At 44.5% G+C, this 23,959-nt stretch overlaps 1 protein-coding gene and 1 long non-coding RNA gene across 2 annotated transcripts; one reads left to right on the forward strand and one right to left on the reverse strand.

Moving 5' to 3' along the window:
- Positions 1 to 4,729: 4,729 nt before the first annotated feature.
- Positions 4,730 to 12,956, forward strand: LOC125625368 (nicotinamide N-methyltransferase). Its single transcript, XM_048827339.2, has 3 exons — positions 4,730 to 4,945; positions 7,188 to 7,395; positions 11,623 to 12,956. The coding sequence occupies exons 1-3, from the start codon at positions 4,786 to 4,788 to the stop codon at positions 12,098 to 12,100; spliced, it is 846 nt and encodes a 281-aa protein (XP_048683296.1). The 5' UTR covers positions 4,730 to 4,785; the 3' UTR covers positions 12,101 to 12,956.
- A 4,202-nt stretch (positions 12,957 to 17,158) lies between these two features.
- LOC125625478 (uncharacterized) lies at positions 17,159 to 22,168 on the reverse strand. The gene is made up of 2 exons (XR_007353565.2): positions 21,873 to 22,168; positions 17,159 to 17,610 (listed from the first exon to the last, which is right to left on the reverse strand). It is a non-coding gene; the product is annotated as an uncharacterized LOC125625478 (long non-coding RNA).
- Positions 22,169 to 23,959: the final 1,791 nt, after the last annotated feature.

Here is a 23,959-nt window from a genome sequence, read left to right on the forward strand (position 1 = left end):
GGAAAAACAGCCCAGTGTAATTGAGATGCAGCTGCATTTAGCCTGGTTAGGACATGATGAGCTTGAAGAATTCCCCAGTCTGAACCAGGAGGTGTAAAAAACACCTTGGTGAATGTCGGCAGTGGCCCACCATTTACCAGCTTCTAGATCTTTGCAAGATCTTTATGGAGATCATTGCTTCAGACTACAGGGACTGGAATTGCCAGGAACTGCAGAACTGGCTGAAGAATGAGCTGGAGTGGAGTCAGACTCTGGGGTTGCACGGTGTGTGTGAGCTGGACAGGACAGGTACTGAGCTGGAAGAAGCTTGTTATTTAAATCCCCTGAGTATTGCAAAGCTGCCTTTATGCAGGGCCAGCAACTCTCACTGATCAAATGCAAATTTATCAACAAAGAGATCCTTGGGGAAAAACAGGCCAGAAGAGTTTGCAGCAGTACAGAATGCAGGCAGAAATTTCAAGGGGAAAAAAGGGGAGCAGGATCAAGGGGGAATACATGGGAGAGGGGGATTCAGAGTCTCTTTAAGGTCCCCAATGGGGCTCAGCATCAAAGTCCTGTGGAGGCCGGAAGCTGTTGGCAGAGAATGGCGGGGTATCCAAACTGAAACATTTATAGGGAAAGCATTAAGCTGAGATGCTAAAGCAACCTTACCTAGTTCAATATATTGTTACAAATCCTTGCTAAAAAGTTTGCTAGGGTTCAGGATGCATCAGCAACCTTGGCATGAGTTCTGAGCAAAATTTGGCATTAAAGGTTGGGCTTAGTTTCACCTGGAGATTTGGCATTTGTTAAAACCTGATCCACAAACCAAAAATAAAAAAGGTCCCCCAAAGACCCTGAAAATAGACATCACTCCAGTAAGCAATTTGTTCTCTAATACTCACAGTTAGGAAGTTTTTCCTAATGTCTAGCCTAAATCTCTCTTGATGCAATTTAATCCCATTGCTTCTTGTCCTGTCCTCAGTGGATAAGGAGAACAATGGATCATTCTCCTATTTATAACAACCTTTTATGTAATTGAAGACATCATGTCCCCCCCACACTCAGTCTTCTCTTCTCCAGACTGAACAAACCCAATTGTTTTAATCTTTTCTGGACCTTTAATTTTTTTTTGTTGCTCTCCTCTGGATTTTCTCCTATTTGTCCAAATCTTGCTCAAGGCATGATGCCCACAACTGGACACAAGTACTCCAGCTGAGGCCTTATCATTGCTGAGTAGAGTCAATGTTAATTTGATTCTTTGCTTTGAAACACACATTTCCAGAAGTGTTTTGTTTTGGGCGAACTTCATCCTGTGCAGAAGAACACCCCAAAACCTTAGTGTGAAGCTTATATCCTGTGATCTCCCCTCTTTACAGGAGTGAATTCTGTCATTTAGAATCCATGGGTAGGAAATTCAAATTGTCAGGTCTGTTTAGAATGAGTCAAAAGATCATTGTCATTCGAATTCAACAGGCCTGTACAAAATGGTTTCCAGGTTTGACCAATATTGTATTGAGCTGTCAGTGGGTCAGACTGTGGAACCCTTTCTGCATGAGAGAAATACAGTAGGTTCATAGTGGGATCCAGGATCGGCCCCTTAATTTCATCTAGTAGGAGCAATCCTGGAGTATTATTTGGTCCCGGCCCCATGGGACAGAGCTTAGCTAGACAACAGACTGACCATACTATGTTTAATCCATCTCATTGTGTGAGCCATAAAACACAAAGTGCACTTATATATTGGTCTATCTAAATATTTCATGGGCTTTGGCCCTGAACTCTTGGATTCTCAAGGTGTTGTACTCCCGACTTTCTCTGAGATGCTGCTGAGCGGGATGCTCTAGCCTGGTGTGTTGGGATGGACTGGAATTACTGATAAGAATTTGAACAGCACATAGTCTTGGGGATGAGCGGTGAGGCTACACCTTCATACACAAGCAACAGGTCTTGTGAGAACACGCACCTGAGCCCGGAAGTCCAGCTCTGCATGTGAATCTCCCCAAAGTTTGGGCATGTTTGGCTCTGATGGATCATAATACAATTCAGAGCCAGATGCAAAGCTCAGATTTCGACCCGGACTTTGGTAAAATTCAGGATTATTTGGGTCCAGAGTTTTGTTCGGGGCTTCTTTTCTGAACTACAATAGAAATTCTTGTGCTGCCAGTAAACAGGAGAGTTCAATGTAGTTGAGTATTAGCAAAAAACATTCATCATCTAACTACAGTGTATTCTCCCTACCATTTACTTTCGGATAGGAAACCAGAATGAAAATGCTCTGGATCAGCTCTCTGATTTTGGTGGGAGAGCATAATTTAGATAATATAAGCAGCACAAAATGTGCCTTGAGAGTACACCCACTATTGCTTCCACATGTAATAAACAATGAATAACTTACGCTGAGCTAGCTCTTTTCAACCCCATAAATTTTGATAAATACTGGTAGGGCACTGTAAAGAGGCATCTGCATACATACTACACCCAGCAGGGGGAGATATAGGATGGCCAACCTATTTTGACTGCTGCTAACCACATTCTCTGCAACGCTTTGTCCTGAAAAACCACAGTAAGACAGTTCAGGGCATGGCGTAAGGCTGTGGATCTGGTGTCCGCGTACCATCTGTGTACAGCTCCTGGGCACTGCAATCAAGTGCTGCCTATCCCTGACCTGCAGCAGGGCATGTAAGGTGGCTCTTCACATTGCACTGGGCCAGATCTTGAAGTTCTCATTTGAATGAGGCTCAAGCAAGCCTAAATGGCAACCTCAATTTTTAGCCTGTTACATCACATGTATTTGGACTCGGGTGACCAGATGTCCCAATTTTATAGGGACAGTCCCGATATTTGGGGCTTTGTCTTATATAGGTGCCAATTACCCCCCAGCCCCGTCCCGATTTTTCACCCTTGCTATCTGGTCACCCTAATTTGGACTGTTGTATCTATTGATCATTGTCACAATAGCCCTTTCACATGAGACTCTCAAAGCACTTTACGGACATCCCTGTGTGTGAGGAATGCTGTATATGGGGTCCTTCGTTGCATTTTACCTCTCATGGGAAATGGCCATCTTGAAACTCTTAAGAAAAGTATCGGAGTAGCCGCCGTGTTAGTCTGCATTCGCAAAAAGAAAAGGAGTATTTGTGGCACCTTAGAGACTAACAAATTTATCTGAGCATAAGCTTTCATGGGCTACAGCTCACTTCATCGGATGCATAAAGTGGAAAATACAGTGGGGAGATTTATATACATAGAGAACATGGGCATTACCATACACACTGTAACAAGAGTGATCACTTAAGGTGAGCTATTACTAGCAGGAGAGCAGGGGCGGGGGTGGGGGGAACCTTTTATAGTGATAATCAAGGTGGGCCATTTCCACCAGTTGACAAGAACGTCTGAGGAACAGTGGGAGGGTGGAGGGGGGAATAAACATGGCGAAATACTTTACTTTGTGTAATGACCCATCCATTCCCAGTCTCTATTCAAGCCTAAGTTAACTGTATCCAGTTTGCAAATTAATTCCAATTCAGCAGTCTCTCGCTGGAGTCTGGTTTTGAAGTTTTTTTTGTTGAAGAATTGCAACTTTTACGTCCGTAATCGAGTGACCAAAGAGATTGAAGTGTTCTCCTACTGGTTTTTGAATGTTATGATTCCTGTTGTCAGATTTGTGTCCATTTATTCTTTTGCTTAGAGACTGTCTGGTTTGGCTAATGTACATGGCAGAGGGGCATTGCTGGCACATGATGGCATATATCACATTGGTAGATGTGCAGGTGAACAAGCCTCTGATAGTGTGGCTGATGTGATTAGGCCCTATGATGGTGTCCCCTGAATAGACATGTGGAAGAAAAGTAGAAGACAAATCTTCAAGCTTGCTAGACTCAGCCTTTACCCATCCAACTTCATCGTCCATCCCCTGCTGCTGTATGTCCTGAGAAGCTGGGATTGTTTATTCCAAATCAGACAATATTAAAGGGGAGACCCTGATTGATATCTGCACCAGCCCCACCATACACCAGCAAAACCTTCAAAGTGATCATTGCCAGAGACTAGATGGACCAGAAACCCCAGGAGGTGCAGAAATGGCTGCAGAATGAGCTGGGAGCGTTTGACTGAGCTCCAGATCTGGACCAGACCAGACCAGAACCGGACCAGATCATCTGAGCTCAGGACCAGATCATCATTTCACGGCTAGTATAGACATAGCCTCAGACTAGGGTGACCATATGTCCTGTTTTGGCTGGGACAGTTGCTTTTTTAAGCCCTGTCCCAACTGTCCCCACTTTTTTTTGGCCAAACTGGGCATTTGTACCATTTGTTCTTGCCAACTGATGATCAGCAAAAGGGACAAATGCCCAGTTTGGCCAAAAAAAGTGGGGGGCGACCCCTAGCAGGGCATGGAGGAACATGCTGGTGGAGGTGGGAGAGCGGCAACACCAGCCCTGAGTGGAAGGGAGGGAAGGCTGAGGAGAGCAGCTTGGGCTGGGCCAGCCCCATGCGGGTCGGTGGCAGGGGGCTTCAGGCTAGCCCCGTGCAGACCGGCCCCACACAGTGTCCCATTTTCCCATTGGGAAAATATGGTCACGACACACTTTCTTCCCCATATAGTCTTTTCTGCTGCTTCTTCTTTTGATTCTGCAGACTGAGAAAATCTTGCAGATCCTGTGGGATCTCTCAGCCTGAAAAATTTCCCAGTCTGAAGTGAAACTGAAATTTGCAAGTACAAGGAGGGGCTTAAAGTATCAACAGGAAGAGCTATCAGTCTCCATTCGGAACAAATGCAGGAGCAGAGGTTGTTTGTGCAAGATGGAATCTCCAGCTAGTTTCACAGGGGGAGAAGCTTACCAGAAAGATTTTAATCCTGCAGTGTATTTGAAGACCTATTATTCCTTTGGTTCCAGTCATTGCCAAGGGAATGAAATTCTGGAATTAAATCTGAGAAGCCTGTTTAAGATATTCATTTCAGGTGAGTATAGTGTCCTGCGGGTATAGTGCACTAGGACTGAGAAGTTCTCAACTTTTCCCCTGTCTTGTGATCACATGCTCGTTTAATAATGCTGTCTGTGACGGGAAACAACAAGGCTCTATAAGGGTAGCAAGGCTTTTAGGACAGGAGTCTTGTCTTCATACTCATGGCATGCACATAATAAATAATAATGAGAGCATTTCTAATTGTAACTAGCAGCTGTAGAGGCCATGATGGTTCAGTATGATGTGGGGTTTTGTATGTCACAAACACTAGTCTCTAGAGCTACATACTCACACTAAGCCACTGAAAGTATTTCCGAGTTAAGTTAGCCCCTTCATTTCCTAAGTGTTGCAGCTAGTTTTAGCTACTCAATTTTCCCCTTTAAAATCCATACATCAGTGGCAATCTCAATTCTGGAGCGGTCGAGGGCTGGAATAATGCATTGGAGGTGCTGTGGGTGAGGACTGAGGGGTATTGGCAGAGCTGGGGTTGGAGGAGAACTGGAACAGAGAAAAGTGGGGACTGTGAGTCAGGACTGAAGAAGGTCTGCAGCGCTGTGTGTAGTGAAGTCTGGGATTAGAATAACAAGCGTATGAGCTGCATTAGCAGAGCTGTGTGTGGTAGAGCCCAGGAGGGGAAGAGCAAGTGGGAGTTGCAGTTCAAGAATGAGATGCAATGGCAGAATCGAGGGTGAGGCCCAAGGCTGGAATGGCAGACTCAGGATGGGGGACCCTGATTAGGGAGCCATCTGTGTCATCAACCCCAGACTCTCATGAGAATTAAAATCACTGACTCAGATGGACTTCAAATTGCAACTACTAAAAGGAGCAGGTGACCTGGTTCCCTGCATCCTATTATGATCAATGTTGCAATCTGGAACTATCCTCACTGTTGTACAAGCTGTTAAACCCTTTAATATCACAGGAATCAAAAAAAAAAATCCCCCCTCTTCATAAATTAATCTGATTTCTTTCCTGCTATGTGTTATGAGAAGTAACAGATGTTGCCAGCTGGATTCTAAACCTGGAAATGGACTAGGGGTTACTGATGTTACTACACACCCTGGAGAACTTCTCCGTGGCAACTCATAGCATGTGACTGGGCTCACTGCTAAGCAGTTTATAACCAGGGTATTCTGGGTCAGCCTTTCCACTGCTGGTTCCCTACTCTGGTTTTCTAGCAACATTTTTAAAGCATGTTGAGGATCATGGTATCAGAACACCTGTGATAATGAGCGTCTATAGAATGATTATTGTGATGGTATAGAGAGTCCCCAGCTGAGATCGGGACCCTGGTGTGCTGAGCGCTGTACAAGCATAGAGGAAGTCCTTACCCTAGAGAGTTCTGAGACTGAAGTTAGTTCCTTATTCATGGTTCCTAGACCCTTATTCAAAGGGCAAAATTATTTAAAATATATTTATCAATGTGATTGAATTGATAAAATATGAAAGATAATGAGCTGATTATTCAATTACGAATGAAGTAAGGAGCTGGGTTTTGACGGGCCAAACATGACAAAATCAGTCTTGGGTCACCCCGACTGACACATCCCCGCCACTGTCAGACTCTTCTGAAGAAACTGAGGCATGCCGCTGGCTGACCTGAAGTTTTGTTACTGTGCAATGCTCTGCCTCATGTCACACTGCCAATCCACTTATTTGGTCATTCAATTAATAAATAATTAAGTAATTAGTCATTTAAATTTTTATCACATTCAATCACATACATTTGATAAAATTTCTAAAAATATTTAATCTTACATTGACATATTTTTAAACAATTTTGGAGGTTAAATAAACAACTGGGAACAGTGGATAGGATGCTGGTACCACAGACAAGGAATTGGGAATAAGGAACCAACTTCAGCCTAGGCAGAGAGTTTATAATCTAAATAGACAAGATGTACAAAGGCAGGATTGTTATTCCCGCTTAACACATGAAGGACTGAGGCTCAGAGAGATTAAGTGACTCACCAAAGTCACACGGCGAGTCTGTGGCAGATTTCATTAGTCTAGGCAAAGGCCCTAACCAGAACATACCTCCTTAGGTGTTGAGGCTGTTGCTGGAGGAGTGTTCCATCCTACATACTATTCGCATGAGGCATCAAAGAAGCAAATGAAAACCAACCAAACAAAAAGCCCGCCTCAAAAAAACCCCAACCAGCACTGAGTACAACTTCTCCGTCTTATGGGTCATGCAATGCACCAATGTAACTTTGTTCCTTGCCGTTCCCAACCAGGTGGATTGAAAGGCGACACCCTGATTGACATCGGCAGCGGCCCCACCATTTATCAGCTCTTTTCCGCCTGCGAGAACTTTAAGGAGATCATTGCTTCGGACTATACAGACCGGAACCGCCACGAACTGGAGAAATGGCTGAAGAATGAGCCAGGAGCGTTTGACTGGACTCCAGTGGTGAAATACGTGTGTGAGCTGGAAGGAGACAGGTAAGGAAGGGTGACCTGGCTACTGATGATCCAGTCAGAGGAAACATGTCTTGTCACTGAAATGAACCCCTGCAGGGGAGGGGACCTCTTACTAGAGTGTGATGTGAAAACACAATGACAAACTGAGTAGGACACCCAAAGGCTGACATATGGCAGATGCAGGGGAGGCTCAAGAAATGGGAATCCACTGGAAGCGCTCGCTCCGGATCCAACTGCCATGTTTGGAAGCTGCCAGCTGAACCCTATAGGTCATGTGTCACTATTATTATTAGTTATACTGATTATGATACTATCTTTATTACCATAGCACCCACGAGCCATAGCCACATAGTGGCTGGAACAAAGGGTGCTGGGGATGCTAAAGCACCCCCTGGATTGAAGTGGTTTCCATCACATACAGGGTTTACAGTTTGGGTTAATGGCTCTCAGCACCCACACTGTACAAATTGTTCCAGCTCCCCTGTGTTGTAATAATACAAATAATAAATAATAATACATTGGCTGAAGTGAAGCAGTGTGTAAGTGTTTTAGGGTCAGGGCCTAGGGTTTACCTCTGTGTTGTGTAAAATTTTTGACTAGAATAGTGCTGCAAACAGAATAACAATCCTCTCTTTTCAGCCTTTATTATAAAACAACTCAGAAGTATGATCCTGTCACACATTCTCTGTAGCTGCTATCAGGAAAGCCTCCCATACCTCTCACAGAGCGCTGAAGCCTGCATGCTTCTCAAACTTAACTAATTTTTTTTTAACTAATTGCAGCTGGTTGGAAAACAAACAAAAAACCATGGACATCTTCGTGTAACTTCCCCCATCATTTTCCATCAACGTTTGGTTTGGACATTTTTCTGACCAGCTCTGCACATTTTCCCAGGTGACTAGTTTTTTGGGTGCATTAAATGAGATGCTGTAAAAAAGGCCCAAATCTAGTATGTCCTAAGCACTTCCCGTGTGACAATCAGGCTCCCTTTAAGGTAGCTCAAGTTGGACACCCAAAAAGGGTCTCCCAAAATCACTAGTCACTTTTGAAAATTTAGAACATACATTTTCTTTGTGCATAGAATTTGTCATTTTTCCTTGCATGATTGGTGACCTTAATAATAATTCTCAGGACAAAATTTCATGTTGAAACCCCTCTATTTCAAAAGGATCCACCTTAGGGAGACTTTTATAGGTAACATGATGTGTTACACACATAGATGCTGGAAATAAGGGGGCTGCAGTACCCCCAGGCTTGAAGTTGATTGCATTATATACAGGGTTTACAATTTGGTTCAATGGCTGTCAGCACTCCCACTATAAAAATTGTTCCAGCACGCCTGCATAGCCATGGACGAGGACCCCCTTGTGTTAGGTGCTGTACAAACATACAGCAAAAAGAAGGTCCCTGCCCCAGAGAGCTTACCAACTAAATTTCACACTATTGTACTGAAATAACTATTCTAATATGTACTAATACTTCGCAGTTCTCAGTCACCTTCCATCTCATAAGAACATAAGAATGGTCATATCAGGTCAGACCAATGGTCCATCTAGCCTAGTATACTGTCTTCCAGCAGTGGCCAATGCCAGATTCTTCAAAGGGAATGAACAGAACAGGGCAATTATCAAGTGATCCATTCCCTGTTGTCCGGTCCCAGCATCTGGCAGTCAGAGGCTTAGGGACATCAGAGGATGGGATTGTGTCCTTGACCATCTTGGCCAATAACCATTGATGGACCTATTCTCCATGAATTTACCTAATGCTATTTGAACCCAGCTATACTTTTGGCCTTCACAATATCCCCTGGCAACGAGTTCCAGAGGTTGACTGTGAGTTTTAAAAACATACATGAATTTAGCTTCATAACAACTCTCGAAGGTGAAATACCATGGTGATGGGCATAGCATAAATACCTAGGTAGACAGATAAGGGGACAATGTCGGTGAGGTAAATTTTTTTTATTGGATCAAGTTATTGGATGGAAGTTTGTCCAATAAAAGATATTACCTCACCCACCTTGTATCTCTAATATCTTGTGACCAACATGGCTACAACTACACTGCTGAGACAGATAAGGAAGTATTTTTATCTCCATTTTAAAGATGGGGAGACTAAGGTGGAGAGAGGGGAAGTAACATGCCCAAGATCACACAGGAAGTCAGTGGCAGAGTGAGAACTAAAACGCGGGTCTTTGTTTTGACTACATGACCACTGCTTCCACCGTAGATGGCAAGGACTCAGTTTTTCAAAAGCATATGTGGAGGGATTTGAAACCTGAATCCAAAGTCATATTGAAATGACCAACCAGGACACAAACCTTTACTAAATTCCCTAGTTCTGGTAATAAGGTTTCTATATGCATCACCTTTGCTGTGCCATGCCACAGTCTCTCCTTACTTGGTAATTTCCAGGCTTGTAGTTCTGGGCATTACCCCTCCCAGGACATTCATTCAGTGGAGTGCAAATAGTTACTGCCAACTGTGTAAGCGCAGCTGTACAAACACCGATCCCACTCCTGCTTCTCTCAATTCGCCCTTTTTCCGCTCTGGTTGAATACGGTTCAGTCATTGTAACCTGCTACTTGGCCAGTGCAGAGAACGTGGATGCCTCTCGCTTTTTAGTTTCCTGTGGGGTTATATGTTTAAACAAGACATTGAAACCTGGAAAACCACACAAATTGTATTTCCCAATAGCGTGTAAATGTTTGTAAAATTCCACTCTGGGCCAGCAGGGGCCGCTCATGGGACCTTGTTGAGAGCTTGTCTAGAATAAAAAATTCTAGTTAGTCTGGAGAGTAAGGTCCTTGGAACAGGGCTCTTGTCTATACACGGGTCTGCAAAGGGCCATGGTGTGAATGAGGTAACACAATTGATAAATAATAAAACAACAGTTGTATCTAGACAGAGCAGCTGTCTGTGTCTCAGTGATAGTGTTTCAGTCTGCTGTGGGGCTTTGTGTTTCAGAGACTTGCTATCTAATCTCTCTCCAGAGCTAAACATCCACAGAAAGCTCGGACAAAATATTTCCAAGTACATCAGACCTTATGTTTTCAGAGAGCGGTGAATCGTTCTAGCTACTTGATTTTAATTGGCAGTCTCAGTTCAGGAGAGGTGCCGGGCTGGAAGAGCAAGGGGTGCTGTAGGTTAGGACCCAGGGGCATCAGCAGAGCTGTCTGTCTGTGTGTAGGGGGAGCAGAACTGGAATAGCAAAGGGTGGAGGCTTTGGGTCAGGAAGGAGTGCGGGGCACCAGCAGAGAGCTGGGTAGAACTGAAATAGCATGCCAGGCAAAGGACCAGCTGTTCAGAGATGAGATGCATTGGCAGCATGGGGTTGAAGGGGGCAGGACTGGCAGAGCAAGGGTCAGGGAATGCTGGTCTGGATAGAGGTACATTGGCAAAGCTGGAGGGGTGGGCAGAGCCCAGGACAGAAACAGCAGGGGAGCGATTCAGGCAGAGCTGTTGAAGGATGCAGCCCAGGACTTTGGGGGAAGAAGGGCTGCAGATTAGAGGCAAGAGTCTCTATTTATCTGGGAACTCATACAGCCCCCATTGCCAGAGTGTCTGAGAGACTCTCTATTTTTATTAATGCATTGACTCTCAACACCCTTGTGACCTTACCCCCATTATCCAGAGAGGGGACTGAGGCACAGCGAGACTATGCGACTTATTCAAGGCCACTCAGAAGGATCTGTGGCAGAGCACAGAACTGAATGCAGATCTCCAGGGTTCTAGATTAGCATGCTGACCACTGGAACCTCCTTCTTCCTTGCATAGATCAGAAGCACAGAAGGTGTTGATGCAAAGAGAAAATGCTGAGCTGTCCAAAGCTCCCCATGCTCCTGGATCAGTAGGAATGGAGAGTCACACCAACATCTTTTCTTGCTGCATTGCTCTGCAGTTTGACAATTGTGAAATGCCTAGCACCCAGGGAAAGTTTCCTCCTAACTCCAGCTAGTCAGGGGTTGGCTTATGCCCTGAAGCAGGAGGGTTTATAGCCCTTCTAGGGCTTGGTTATGGTTAATCCCTACTGTAATGTAACTGGCTATTATCCTTTTGTCTAATTCTTGGCCTCAGTGGTGTCTTGTGACAATGAGTTCCACTGGTTAATTGCATGCTGTGTGGAAAAAAGTCCCCTCTTATTAGTTTTAAATGTGCTGCCTTTTGATTCCATTGAACATCGCCTTGCTGAGATCTGATGGACAGACTGATAATCATGCAATGGTACACAATATAACATTTCTTGCAGGGAAAAGTGGGCTGAGAAGGAAGAGAAGTTGAGAAAGAAAGTCAAGCAGGTTCTGAAATGCGATGTGTCCCAATCCAACATCTTGGCCCCTGTGTCTCTGCCCCAGGCCGACTGCCTGCTCTCCACACTGTGCTTGGAAGCTGCTTGCAAAGACCTGAACAGCTATCGTGCAGCACTGAAGAACATCAGTTCTCTGTTAAAGCCAGGGGGCCACTTGGTGATGGTGACAGTCCTGAAAGAAACCTACTACATGGTAGGCCAGCGCAGGTTCTCCTGCCTCTACCTGGAGTGGGAGTCGGTGGAGGAAGCCCTGAGAGAGGCTGGGTATGACGTACAGTGTGTTGAGGTGACTCCAAACTGTTCTGAAAGCGCATTTTCAGATTTTGAGGCTGTGCTGAGTCTGGTTGCGTGCAAGCGGCCTGCTGAAAATGAGCAGGAAAGAGCCTTGGCGCAAGGGAAAGGGCAGGGCTGGCCTTAGGGAGACAGGCACCCGGGGCAAACTTGTATTTTGGCTCTGTGGCGGGCAGGGAGCACAGGGAGCTGGGGTGCGGGCTTCTCAGAGCCAAAGCTGGGTCTGATTTTGCATTAGCATGTGCATTAATCAAAGAACATAGAATTGAGAGATGAGACATGTGACCCAAGGACCCCTTGATGCTAACTGGTAGATGGCCCCGGGGTACACGGATCTCCTGGGTTCATCAAAAGGGGTCATGTAATGAAAGCCTGTGTCACATTGATCATCATAATCATTGCAAGATGCATGTATGGAAAACATGTGAATAGTTATGGATATATAGTAAAAATTATGTTCCCTAGGACTGTGAGTAAAGGCAGGCCACCAGGTGATCCACATATCTCTGTCATGCAAGACAGAGATGTGTATGTCACTCTGACTCACCACGTGCAAACTGAGTATTGTGTGGTTCCCAAAGGACACCCATTTACAGTGTGAGCAAAATTCTAATCAATAGATTGCAGGGGCTTCAGGAAAAAAATAAACCAAGAGGAGTTATCTTGTTTAGGAGTAAGGTAATGAACTTTTGAAACTATATCTGGGGTGTAGATGAACCTCCAGTTATTCCTTCAATCTGTGAGGACTGCCAGTAGGATTGATTTTATGAGAATGGATCTCAGCTAAACTGGGTGAAAATGCTGAGAAAAGGACATGAGGTAAGCTATCTCGTAGGAGATAGCGGAACGCCTTGTTAGGTAAGTGTCGGCTCTAGAAAGCATGTTATGATTTTGTTTTATATGTAACCATTGCTTTGCAATATCCTCACTTTCTGTCCTTGAATCTCTGTTTGGATAATAAACTTATTCCTTTTTTCACGATATGTATATATTGAAGTTCTGTGTGTTGAGCTGTGTGGTGATCCTGAGCTGAATCTTGCAAGCTGGTGTGTGCTTTTCCTTTAGGGAGTAGCAGCTCTCGGAGTTCTGTAAATGTGCAATGGAACATGGGCTGGGCGTGCCAGAGGCCATTCCAAGAACTCAGGGGGAAGGTATGTGCCTATCAGTAATCTGTACTGAGAAAGCGAGACCTACGAAGGGCAGGAAGGCAGTGCCTGTGCAGCCGGAGGCTAGTGGTTTCAGGTTGCGGGCATAGACAAGTCTTCCTCACGCTGAGGGCAGGTAGTGGCAAGGAGCCTGAAAACCTTGGGTCCCCGAAGGAAGTGTCACAATACAAGCACCAGCTATCCCATTCCTCCAGCCCCCTCAGCCAATCCTGGGCTGCTCTCTAGAGTACGGTTTCCCATGCTGTGTCCAGTACAGGTTTAAATGTCTCAAGTGACAGAGTTCACAGCTAGAGCCGGGTGAAAATTTTTGGCCAAAATTGTTTTTGGTGAAATATACAGATTTGGGGATACCAAAAATGTCACAAATATGTGTTGGTTTCACTGAATTGTTTTGATTGAAAAAACAAAATATCTGGGAAAGCTGAAATGTTTGACTTATTCCAACCCTGGAATACTTTGAAAATGAAAAGTTTTAATTTTTTGTGTCAAAATGACTTTTCAATTTATTTTAAAAATACAGAAATGTAAAAACAAAACAACAACAACAACAAAACTCAAAATCTAGAGAAAACAGTTTCCTATAGAACTAAATATTTCATTTGACCCAAAATGAATTTTCTTTTACTTTTAGATTCACCAAAAAATAAAAAAAAAATTTTTTTTCAGGTCCACCTAAACAAATGTATGTTTGTTTTTTAAAATTCAGCATGGCCAGCAAACCCCAAAATTCATTATTTGGAATTGGGATTCTAACAGAAGGTAGGCAGCCAATGCCAACCCTTTGAGCAAAGCCTTGAATGGAGCTGGTTAGCTATTTCCATTGGTGGCCACAGGTGATCTGAGACAAGCTACCTAGCAAAGGGATTATCCCGGTAGCTGAGCAGTAGTGCTCTGCAATGCCATGAAGGAGAGACTTAGATTTGGTTTGAGCAGACCTAGAAAGCGTTTCAGGGCATGGTAAAGAGCACTGGTCTGGGGATGTCCAAGATGAGGATCAGCAAAAAGTAGATCGTCTGGGCTCAAAATCACTGCTTAATCCAGGCTCCAAGATTCATCTGACTTTTATTAATTCATACTGAACAAATACTTCTATAACCCAGAGCGGGAGGCAGGTGACTCCCTGCAGCTTCTCATTGTCTTTACAGGTCTCTCACCCAAGTACAGAGCTGGCCCCACTCTGCTTAGTTTATGAGACCTAAGGAGGTCACAATCTATCACAGCTCAGCTGCATTCAGTGTTTAAAGAATGTGTGAAGGGGGCTCAAGGGTCACAAACCCAACCAAAAACTGAAATCAACCTGGGGATGCCCTTTAAGTACGGCTGCTTGCAGATGATGATAGATAGAACCCCCACCCCCACACATTCTTTCCATAGGGCTTTGAGCCCTGGCTGCCAGTCTAAGCAGTTGTTGACACCAGAGATGCGAATAGCTTCAGAAAAGGCTGAAGGGAGGCCCTTTCTCTCCAATCAAAAGCAGATTGTTCTTTCCAAGTTACAATTGCTAACTTGTGGGGAAAAAAACCCACCCCACCCTCTTGCGTGACACTCTCAAAGCCATGTCACCCGGTCTGGTGGAATCTGGAGAGAAATGATGGCTTTGTTTAGAATTAGTTGGACCAGGTCCACTGGGCTGGTGATGGCTGTACCCGCACATGGCTCCCATTAACTGGGCTGGGAGTCAGTTACAGGAAAGATGATTAGCCTGAAGGGAAACTGCTGTATTCAAAACAGCCTATGCCTCACTTTCTCCATCTGTGTAGGACTGAAGCCAGTAGGTTCAGGGATTGGGCAAAGGAGCATTAGTGCTGGGGAGATGAGCCAGACAGGCAACCCCGGGGTGTTTACTGGAGTTCTCTATCTATGGAAAAGGTAAAATGTGAGCAGCAGGAGGACAACCTTTCCCCATACATACATCCTCTCCCTCCTGCCGAAGTACTTAGAAAACAGTCCTGGAAATGCTGTGCACTAAGGCTCCCAGCCAGGAGGCCCTTGGCTTTGGACATTGCTGAATCCATCAAATGATTTCACGGAGGGGGGCCACTAAACAGCAGCAGCTTTTGGTTACTGTTGACCTAAGGCAGAGTCATACAAGGGTCCACTCCTGATCCCCAGAGCCAGCCAGTTGCCCACAAGGGGGCTTTTTCATTAGGTTAATTAGGCTTGTAAGGCAAGGAGCAGCCCCAAATGGTCCCAAGGGTCTGTGAAAATACTACACACATCCCTCCAGCCTGGGTAAATACCCTTTCAAAAGATTGCATGGGGGAGGCCCTTCCCAGACACACACATTACTGTAATTCGCAATGGTCTGAAAAGAAAGGAGAAGTAATGGGGACAGGGAGATTCTTCTGGGCAATATTTTCAGCTGAGTCAGGCCATTCCCACACAGACTAGGGCTCCTAGTTTCTAATTACCGTAACTCATGCTTCAGGAAAGAAAGATAAATACACATACTTCCTGGAGCTTAGGAAAGGGTGATTGCAACAGAGATACAGTTTCCCCACCTGAATGTTTACCAAACAGCAGGGGCTCCACATAATGTAGCTGCATCAAGTTGAGGTGGCAAAAAATGATAGTCTTTTTATTTCATTTTTACCTTTTTGAAAGGATGTGGGGCTTCCACCCCTAGCCCTCCCATAGCTGTTGCCTTTCTTGGGTGGAGCCCTGCCTCTGTCTCCCTTCTGACTTGGGTATTTACAGGTTGAACAGTTCCTGGACTTCACTGCGTTATTTCAAGCAAATGACAGTCTAACTAAGCAGGCCTTTTTGGCTTCCGCCTCCGAGACTGATAACCGTGTAACTTCCCACAGTTATAAATGACCACACAGCTCTTTCGAAACAAACACATTTATTCTTATGGTAAGAGTATTACACATCAAACATTAAAAACACTAAAAGAACCTACATGCACGCTAATAAGCATGCCAGAGGTCACCTCCTCCCTCCCCCCATCACCCCAAGTGTTCTGGTTGATATCAGTCCTAACCCTGCCCTAAGGAGTGGGACCCTCCATGAGCCAGAGGCCTTGTCCCTTTGCTGGATCAGAATGAAGGCCCCTCTGAATCAGCTTAAACTCAGGCTATTTATTCAGAATAGAATTCAGAAATCAGAAAGACTCCTTTCTTTGTCTGTTGGGTCCCTGGAAAATCCAGTTGGAAGAAACGTGAATAGGTAATCAGCCAGACAATGGATTAGCCAGGGCAAAGCTTCAAAAGGTCTGATAACCGGAGGAAATATATTAGCAGACCCCCTCCTCCTAGAGAAGTTACACACAATCTCACAATAACACATAAGCAATTGCATTTTAATACAATGCACCCCAAATGTATTAAGCTTAAGGTTTGTCTAGGAAATTGCCACCTGTCACACCACAGTCATGGCCCTCTCCAACTGTGCTGATCTACCTCAGTCCAGCCCAACAGCACCCTCTGCCACTCCAATTCCTGGACGAATTGCATGATGGTGGTTAGGAGATAAATAAGCAGTGACTAGGATGAGACCTACCAGACTCAGCCACCTGTGAACTATGAACCCAATTCATCTCCCACTGAACCAAGTGGCAAGACTCCTATCAGACTCTAAATCCAAAATCTAATGAAACTAACTGCCTGATTCAGTAAAGTGCGTAAACATGTGCTCAAGTCCCATTGACGTTAATGGGGCTTAAAAACATTACTGAATCAGGGTCTAAGAGTGGATTTGAATTCATCTCTCCAGAGGTATCAGGCTAGTGCATTCAACCCTAATACCACCTACTTCCCCATTCCGCACCTTTACAAAGGGGGAAGCATCATAAAAGGGCATCTGTCCAGTGGCAGAGCAAAGGAAACAAATACAGGAGCCGTCGCTTACCATTCATGTCAACACTGTTGTAAAAAGTGGGCCTATAAATTTACCCTAGTTGTGAGCTCATCTGTGGGACAGTGGATAAAAATGGATAAAAGTTTAAGAAGCGTTCCAATAACCTAGATTCTTTGGGCCTGTATATTAATGCAACAGGGAACAAACTTGTAGGGAGACACTTGTATACAAATCCTTTTTTATTGTATCTTGTTACAATATATTTGCGTACCAATAGAGAAAACCATGTTAATCTGGTTAATTCAAAAGCACAAAGCAATTAATTATGAAGAAATGCTTCTAGAAGGACAGGATGGTGCTTGTGCATGATGCAGCTTCTGGCTGGCAGTCTCAGTGGTGCTGAGGACTCCCATCTTTGGCTTTTTGCGCCCAGCTGGCTCTTTGAGAAGGTAGGAGGGCTTGCACTGGATACATGGCTATTGCCCAGCACGGGTGAGTATTTAGAAGGTGACGCTGTCTTCTATCACTTGGTGTTTCTCCCCACTACCACTATGACAATTACAATGATGAGGAAAATTACTCCTACGACGATCCCGATGATATTCAGCATGCGGGCAGTGCGAGAAGCTTGGGACGCTCGCTCCATGTCACCTGTCCCAGTGGCATTCTCTACCTGGAAGGGAAACACAGCCCACCTCACCCATCAAAACAGTTATTTAGATTCCAGGCTTATAAAACCCCACCCCAAAGGGCGCCCATCCAACGGTCCATGTGCCGTCAATATATACAAGGACACAGGAATTACAAAGAAACAATCAAAAAGCAGCTGCATGTCTGCCTCTCTCCTACCACATGTCATTTGATTAACTGTCACATGGCCAAACACATAAGAACAGCCATACTGGGTCAGACCAATGGTCCATCTAGCTCGGTATCCTGTCTTCTGATAGTGGCAGGGGCCAGATGCTTCAGTGGGAAATGAACAGAACAGGGTAATTATCGAGTGATCCATCCCCTGTCATCCACTCCCAGCTTCTGGAAGTCAGAGGTTTAGGGACACCCAGAGCATGGGATTGCATCCCTGACCATCTTGGCTATTAGCCATTGATGGACCTATCCTCCATGAACTTATCTAGTTCTTTTTTGAACCCAGTTGTACTTTTGGCATTTTACAACTTCCCCTTGCAATGAGTTCCACAGATTAGTTGTGCGTTGTGTGAAGAAGTACTTCCTCATATTTGTTTTAAACTTGCTGCCTATTAATTTCATTGGGTGACCCCTGGTTCTTGTTTTATGTGTTAAGGAGTAAGTACCACTTCCCTATTCGCCTTCTCCACAACCTTCATGATTTTATAGACCTCTATTATGTCCCCCCTTAGTCGGCTCTTTTCTAAGCTTAACAGTCCCAGTCTTTTTAATCTCTCCTCAGATGGAAGCTGTTCCAGACCCCTAATTCTAATATATCTTTTTTGAGATGAGACAACCAGAACTGCACGCAGTATTCAAGGGGTAGGCGTATCCACCAGTCAGAAATCCTACCATTAGCTGTTTCAGCCTTTGGAAATACCCATTCATAGAGATGGGCTTTCCACCATGCCTCGAGGTTCAACAAATTCTGGGGGAATCCATTTATCCTAGGTACGTATCTGTCCCCATTACAATAGTAACAGAGCACCTCACAGTCACTAGTGAATTTATCCTCACAGCACCCCAGTGAGGTAAGGGAGGGCAGCTATGCCCATTTTACAGGTGGGGAAGTAAGTCACAGGGAAGCTAGCATCCTTGCCATCGGACCATCATGGGAGGAAGCTGAACACTCCAGAGGAAAGGGGGCTAGGTTTCCAGATGGAGGTCAGTCACATGCAGGACGAGAGCTGGTCAAAATGTGGATAGAAAACATTAAAAAAAATTCATCAACATTCCTGTGACTTTTTGGGAGGTCTTTTTATTTTTAATCAGCTCTCTTCAGGATCTTCCTGTCATACCCTGTTTGCTGCATCACACAGTATGGAGGTGGTGATTAATTAAGTTGTCGGTTGGGGAGGAAGGGAGGGTGGAATAATACAAAGCAGAAATTCAATCATTCAGTCACCAAAAGGAAATAAAGGGTTAAGTGACTCTGGGTTTTTTATAAGTAAATTTGGCAGGCTTCAAGCCTAAAGCCCTGATCCTGCCAAGACTTACTGCGTGCACATAGCTTTACACATCTGAGTAACCCCTTTGGTAGAACTATTCATGTTCATAGTGTTAGGCCTGGGCAGAACTGGGGCTTAACACCCTGGCTCCACAGAACAAGCGTGCCTGGATAGAGCTGGGGAAGTACGATCGTAATACAATTTGTTTCACAAATTTTACTCCTCCTGTCTGTGACTGGCCTGCAAACAGACTGGCTGTTATTTCATTATTGGAAGTTACCGGGTGGGTAGTTTTGTGAATAACTTGTGGTGGCTTGCTCATCTGTAGGCAGCTCATTGAACATTTGTGATATTTGGAATGGGATCTACCCATTTTCTAAAGAATTCAGAGCTTTTAAGGCCAGAAGGAACCACTCTGATCATTTAGTCTGAGCTCCTCTATAACACAGGCCAGAGAGTTTCACCCAGTCGTTCCTCATGTGGAGGAAATTGCTCTTCTCAATACACAAGTGAACACTATTGAGACCGATAAACTTGTGACAGAACTACAGCATGTCTCTTGGGAAGATGTGCAATGTCTATTTAAAGGTTTCAGAGGAACAGCCGTGTTAGTCTGTATTCGCAAAAAGAAAAGGAGGACTTGTGGCACCTTAGAGACTAACCAATTTATTTGAGCATGAGCTTTCGTGAGCTGATGAAGTGAGCTGTAGCTCACGAAAGCTCATGCTCAAATAAATTGGTTAGTCTCTAAGGTGCCACAAGTACTCCTTTTCTTTTTGCGAATGTCTATTTAAAGACTCCAAAGACAGTGAATTTAGCACTTCCTTTGGTAAGTTGTTCCAGTGTTTAGTTACCCTCACTGCTAAAAGACTGAGTCTTATTTCCTATTTGAATATTTCTAGCTGCAGCTTCCAGCCATTGGACCTTGTTCTGTCTCTTTCTGCTAGCCTAAAGATAGCCTTAATGTCAGATATCTTCTTGCTGTGTAAGTACTCAGGGAAGATTTTAAAAAATATTTAGGATTTCAATGGGAATAAGGTGTCTCGGTGCTTCTGAAAATCCCACTAGACGATTATCTGACTCTTTAGGTGCCTAAATATGTTTGAAAATCTGGCTTTTAGCAACAGTGAATGTATCACCTTGCTACAACATATGCTATGGAGTCATCACCAGTTTCATGAGCTATGTACATATTTACTCCTTCCTCGGAAAATTAACATATGCAAAAAGAACTGTTGTTTCCATCACTGGAATTAAATAAGGAATAAATTCTCTCCACTGAGGAAACCCAGGCATACAGAGAGACTGATTCTCCTGGGAAAGTGACCTTAGATTAGATATCAGGGAAAGGCCTTCTAAAGGCCCTTATTACTTGGAAAAGAATATGAGATCAAACCCAGCAAAATATTCTTAGCGCAGCTACGATGGCAGCTGATAAGGCCAAGCACGAGCCGTGAGGAAAGAGCAGAAAATATTGCCCCTCACCCTCCCTGACTTCTAACCTTTCAAATGCCTTTAACCCTCTTCCCCTCCTGTTTCCTCCTCAAATTCCACAGCCATCTGGTTTGTGTTCCTCCTCATGGGGAGGACCTCTCTCTGACGAGATAACCTTACTCCCTAGTCTGGTGGGAGAGGCTGCTGCCAGATTAAACCATGCTTCCTAGCGGGAAGCAGCAGATCTGGCTAGGCACCAATCACATGCCCCTTCTCCACTTGGCCAGTCACCAACCCTGTCACAGAACGGACACATGTTGGCACTGAAACCCAACCACGCGTGTCCTCTTTGCTCTAAGAGGTTACATGGCTAATTAAAGTGGAGCCACACTCCTCACCAGAGTATCAGTGGTAGCCTGTGCTGTCGTCCCTGTGTATTTACTTCATCGATCAACAAGTCTCTTAGGGCAATGACAGCTTCAATACTCCACTTGGTTATTGCTCAGAAGAAAATACATGTCAACTGGATATCTCAATAAAAGTGAAAAGAAAAAAAGAAAAAAACACCTTTCACAGACAAAGGTTTCTAGTAGCCAAAGTTTCCTACTCAGCACATCAGCTCACTGACGGATTTGTCTATAAAATTCTAAATATCTTTGGGAGCTGGGGAAAAAACAGTACAAATTATTTGTATAGATGCAAAAATGCAATTCCTAATGAATCCTCATGAAAGAAGCTGTGCTGTCAGAGACTGATAGCCTCTGTTTACGCCCAGAATTGTCCCAGCACATATGCATAACTGTAAATCTATCTACATGGTTAGTTGTGTGATGTGAGTACACAGAAAGGGGATTAAGTGTGCATTGATCACAATGAAACTCATGGCAGAATTTGATCACTCCAAGGCAAAGGTCCTCAGCTACTGTCCCCAGGAGGCGAAAATCCCCATCCTCAAGCTAACGGTCAGAACGCTGGACACAGAAGTCAGTGCTGCATCTCTCCATTCACAAGGAACGCAAACAGCCCACACTCCAGTGCTCACACGCATATCCTTCACTTACACCCAACACCACCTACAAAGCAACAGTTCAAGAAAAATGTTGTCCCTTCCCAGTCAGTTCACTTTTGGAAGCAATAATCCCCACACTTGCTTAAAGTAGCCCTAGAAAATCGCTAAAGGAAAATTGCACTATTCCCTATAACTTGTGGGAATAAAATCCAAACATTTAAACACCTTTGCATTGAAAATTAGAGTTAGCTTCTCCAACTCTCTCTGTAACAGACATTTTAAGACCACATTTGTAAATCAAAGTTTGGAAATACACCGATGAAAAAATTAATAAACATAAATAAATGCCAAACTTACTCTGAGAGAAAAGATGAGAGCAGCTATTCCAAGTGGAAGGCAGCAGCACAACAAGTTAAAGATAGACAGGGCCAGGTAAGTAGGGACATTTCTTTGAGCTGTCTCCATCTTCAGAAGCTGTCCTGCTTAAATTCTCTATTGCAGAAGCTAGGAAGGCTTTGAAGAATAGTAACACTGCTTCCTCTGTTAAAACTTGAAACGGGGGAGGGGGGAGTAACCAAGGGAAACATACTTCTGAGCAAAGCATGCACTTGCGTGCAAGGTTTACAGACTCCCTTCCCCATCCCATCCCATCAACTACTGGTTGAGTTTGTAACCAAGCTACTCACCTGTTTCAAATTAAATTTCTGTGATGAATCTAGCAGGATTTTCAGACTGGAATCCTGTTTGGGGGGGGTGGGGGTGGGGGTGGGGGCATACAACCGGACTGCTAATAAACCCTTGATACTGTAAAACAGAACGCTGTTCTTGAGGAGTGGGCAATTCAGCTTCCAGCTGTCTTATGGTATAAAAAGTAGAGCTGCTCAGAAAAACTTCAGCTTAGCCATTCTCCATCAGAGATGGCGGTGCCATCCAAAACTGAAACGCTTCTCAAAATGTCAATTTCACAGACCTTTCATTTTGGAGAAAAACTGGGGGAGGGAGGGGAAAGGTGTCCCATTTCAACATTTGTAGAACAAAATATTGTTAGCCTCCATTTCAATATTTTTTGGTTGTTTTGTATTATAAAATAGATTATAATATAAATTGAAAAAGCCAAGAATTTTCTTTGGTGGAGAATTTCAAAGTTTGAATGAAAGCCAAATTTCAACACTGCAAAAGTCCTCTGCAAAATGGAATTTCCATCCTCCTCGCAGACCTAACAACAAGTTATCTATTGGGGCTTTTTCTATAGGTTTTCGTTTCTGGGTTACAACACCAACCATCACCTGTGGCTTAAGCATTTCTTTTTCTTTGAGGGGAGGGGCACTTTGCAACCAGCTGGGAATTACTGGTTTCACCTCAGGCCTTCAGCTCAAGCAGCCGCGAGTTACTGTTTATATTACAGTAGCATCTAGAGGGTGCAACTGAGATCAGGGTCCACTGTGCTCCATGCTGCATAGACACATGGTGAGAGACAGTCCCTGCTCCAAAGAGCTTCCAATCTCAAAAGACAAGACAAAGGGAGGGAAGAAAGGAAATAGTATTGTCCTTGTTTTACAGAGGGGAAACTGAGGTGGAGAGAGATTAAGGGACTTAACATGAAAATCTGTGGCAAAGCACATGCCAAATACAGATCTCCCGAGTCCCAGTCTATGCCCTACCCATAAAACCATTACTCCCCTCCCACTCAGTCATCATCGCTTAAGTTATAACCCACTTCCTCCTTCAATTCCACTCTGCTGTAGACTATCCCCTATGCCCTGGAGGAGGAACAGAAGAGTTCCTCAACCACTTAACAGCAGGAAGAGAAAGGCAGTCAAGATGAGAACATCGTGTCTTGCTCATGCACCAGGCCATGATTATGTTGCATGGTAGCGGCGCAACGTTAAGATGCAGATGCTACCATGAGATGTCAAGAGATAGTAACTGTACTTTATAGGGGCTCCCGCTGACTCCATGTGGCAGCGAAGTGGCTCACCCTCAGGCTGGCAGGGGTGGAGTTTCGCACCTGTGGAGGTCAAGCTGGGTGTTGTGCGGCTGAGGTGGACTTATGTTTATATTAGAGAGGCAACAAGAGTCAAACTGCTCTTCCTCCTAGCTGACCCACGAACTCATGCTGGGCTAGCTAGGGAGAAAGAACATGCCTAACTCTGACACGTGTTGTGTCATTCACAGCACTCTGGGTGCCAGCCATAAACGTAAATAAATGCCAAACTTACTCTGAGAGAAAAGATGAGAGCAGCTACAGAACTGCTGCTGCATCATGGCACATGTCCAAACGAGGCTGACAAGTCCCAGTGTCTTTTGGAAAGCAACAACAAATCCTACAAATACGACACCACTCCTGCATGGCCCCTACACTTCCTCAAGCCCTCAGAGAATTTACTACTTGACCTAACACCTCACTGGTTGGCTGCCCTCGGATCACACTTGGATATGGATTT

Source organism: Caretta caretta, chromosome 22 (assembly GCF_965140235.1).
Source record: "Caretta caretta isolate rCarCar2 chromosome 22, rCarCar1.hap1, whole genome shotgun sequence".
In the NCBI taxonomy this organism is placed as follows: Eukaryota; Metazoa; Chordata; order Testudines; family Cheloniidae; genus Caretta; species Caretta caretta.

Coding starts and splice junctions, on each gene's coding strand:
- LOC125625368 (XM_048827339.2), top strand. CDS start 4,786: ATGGAATCTCCAGCTAGTTTCACAGGGGGAGAAGCTTACCAGAAAGAT. Junction 4,946..7,187: donor GTTTAAGATATTCATTTCAG/GTGAGTATAGTG, acceptor GTTCCCAACCAG/GTGGATTGAAAGGCGACACC. Junction 7,396..11,622: donor TGTGAGCTGGAAGGAGACAG/GTAAGGAAGGGT, acceptor CATTTCTTGCAG/GGAAAAGTGGGCTGAGAAGG.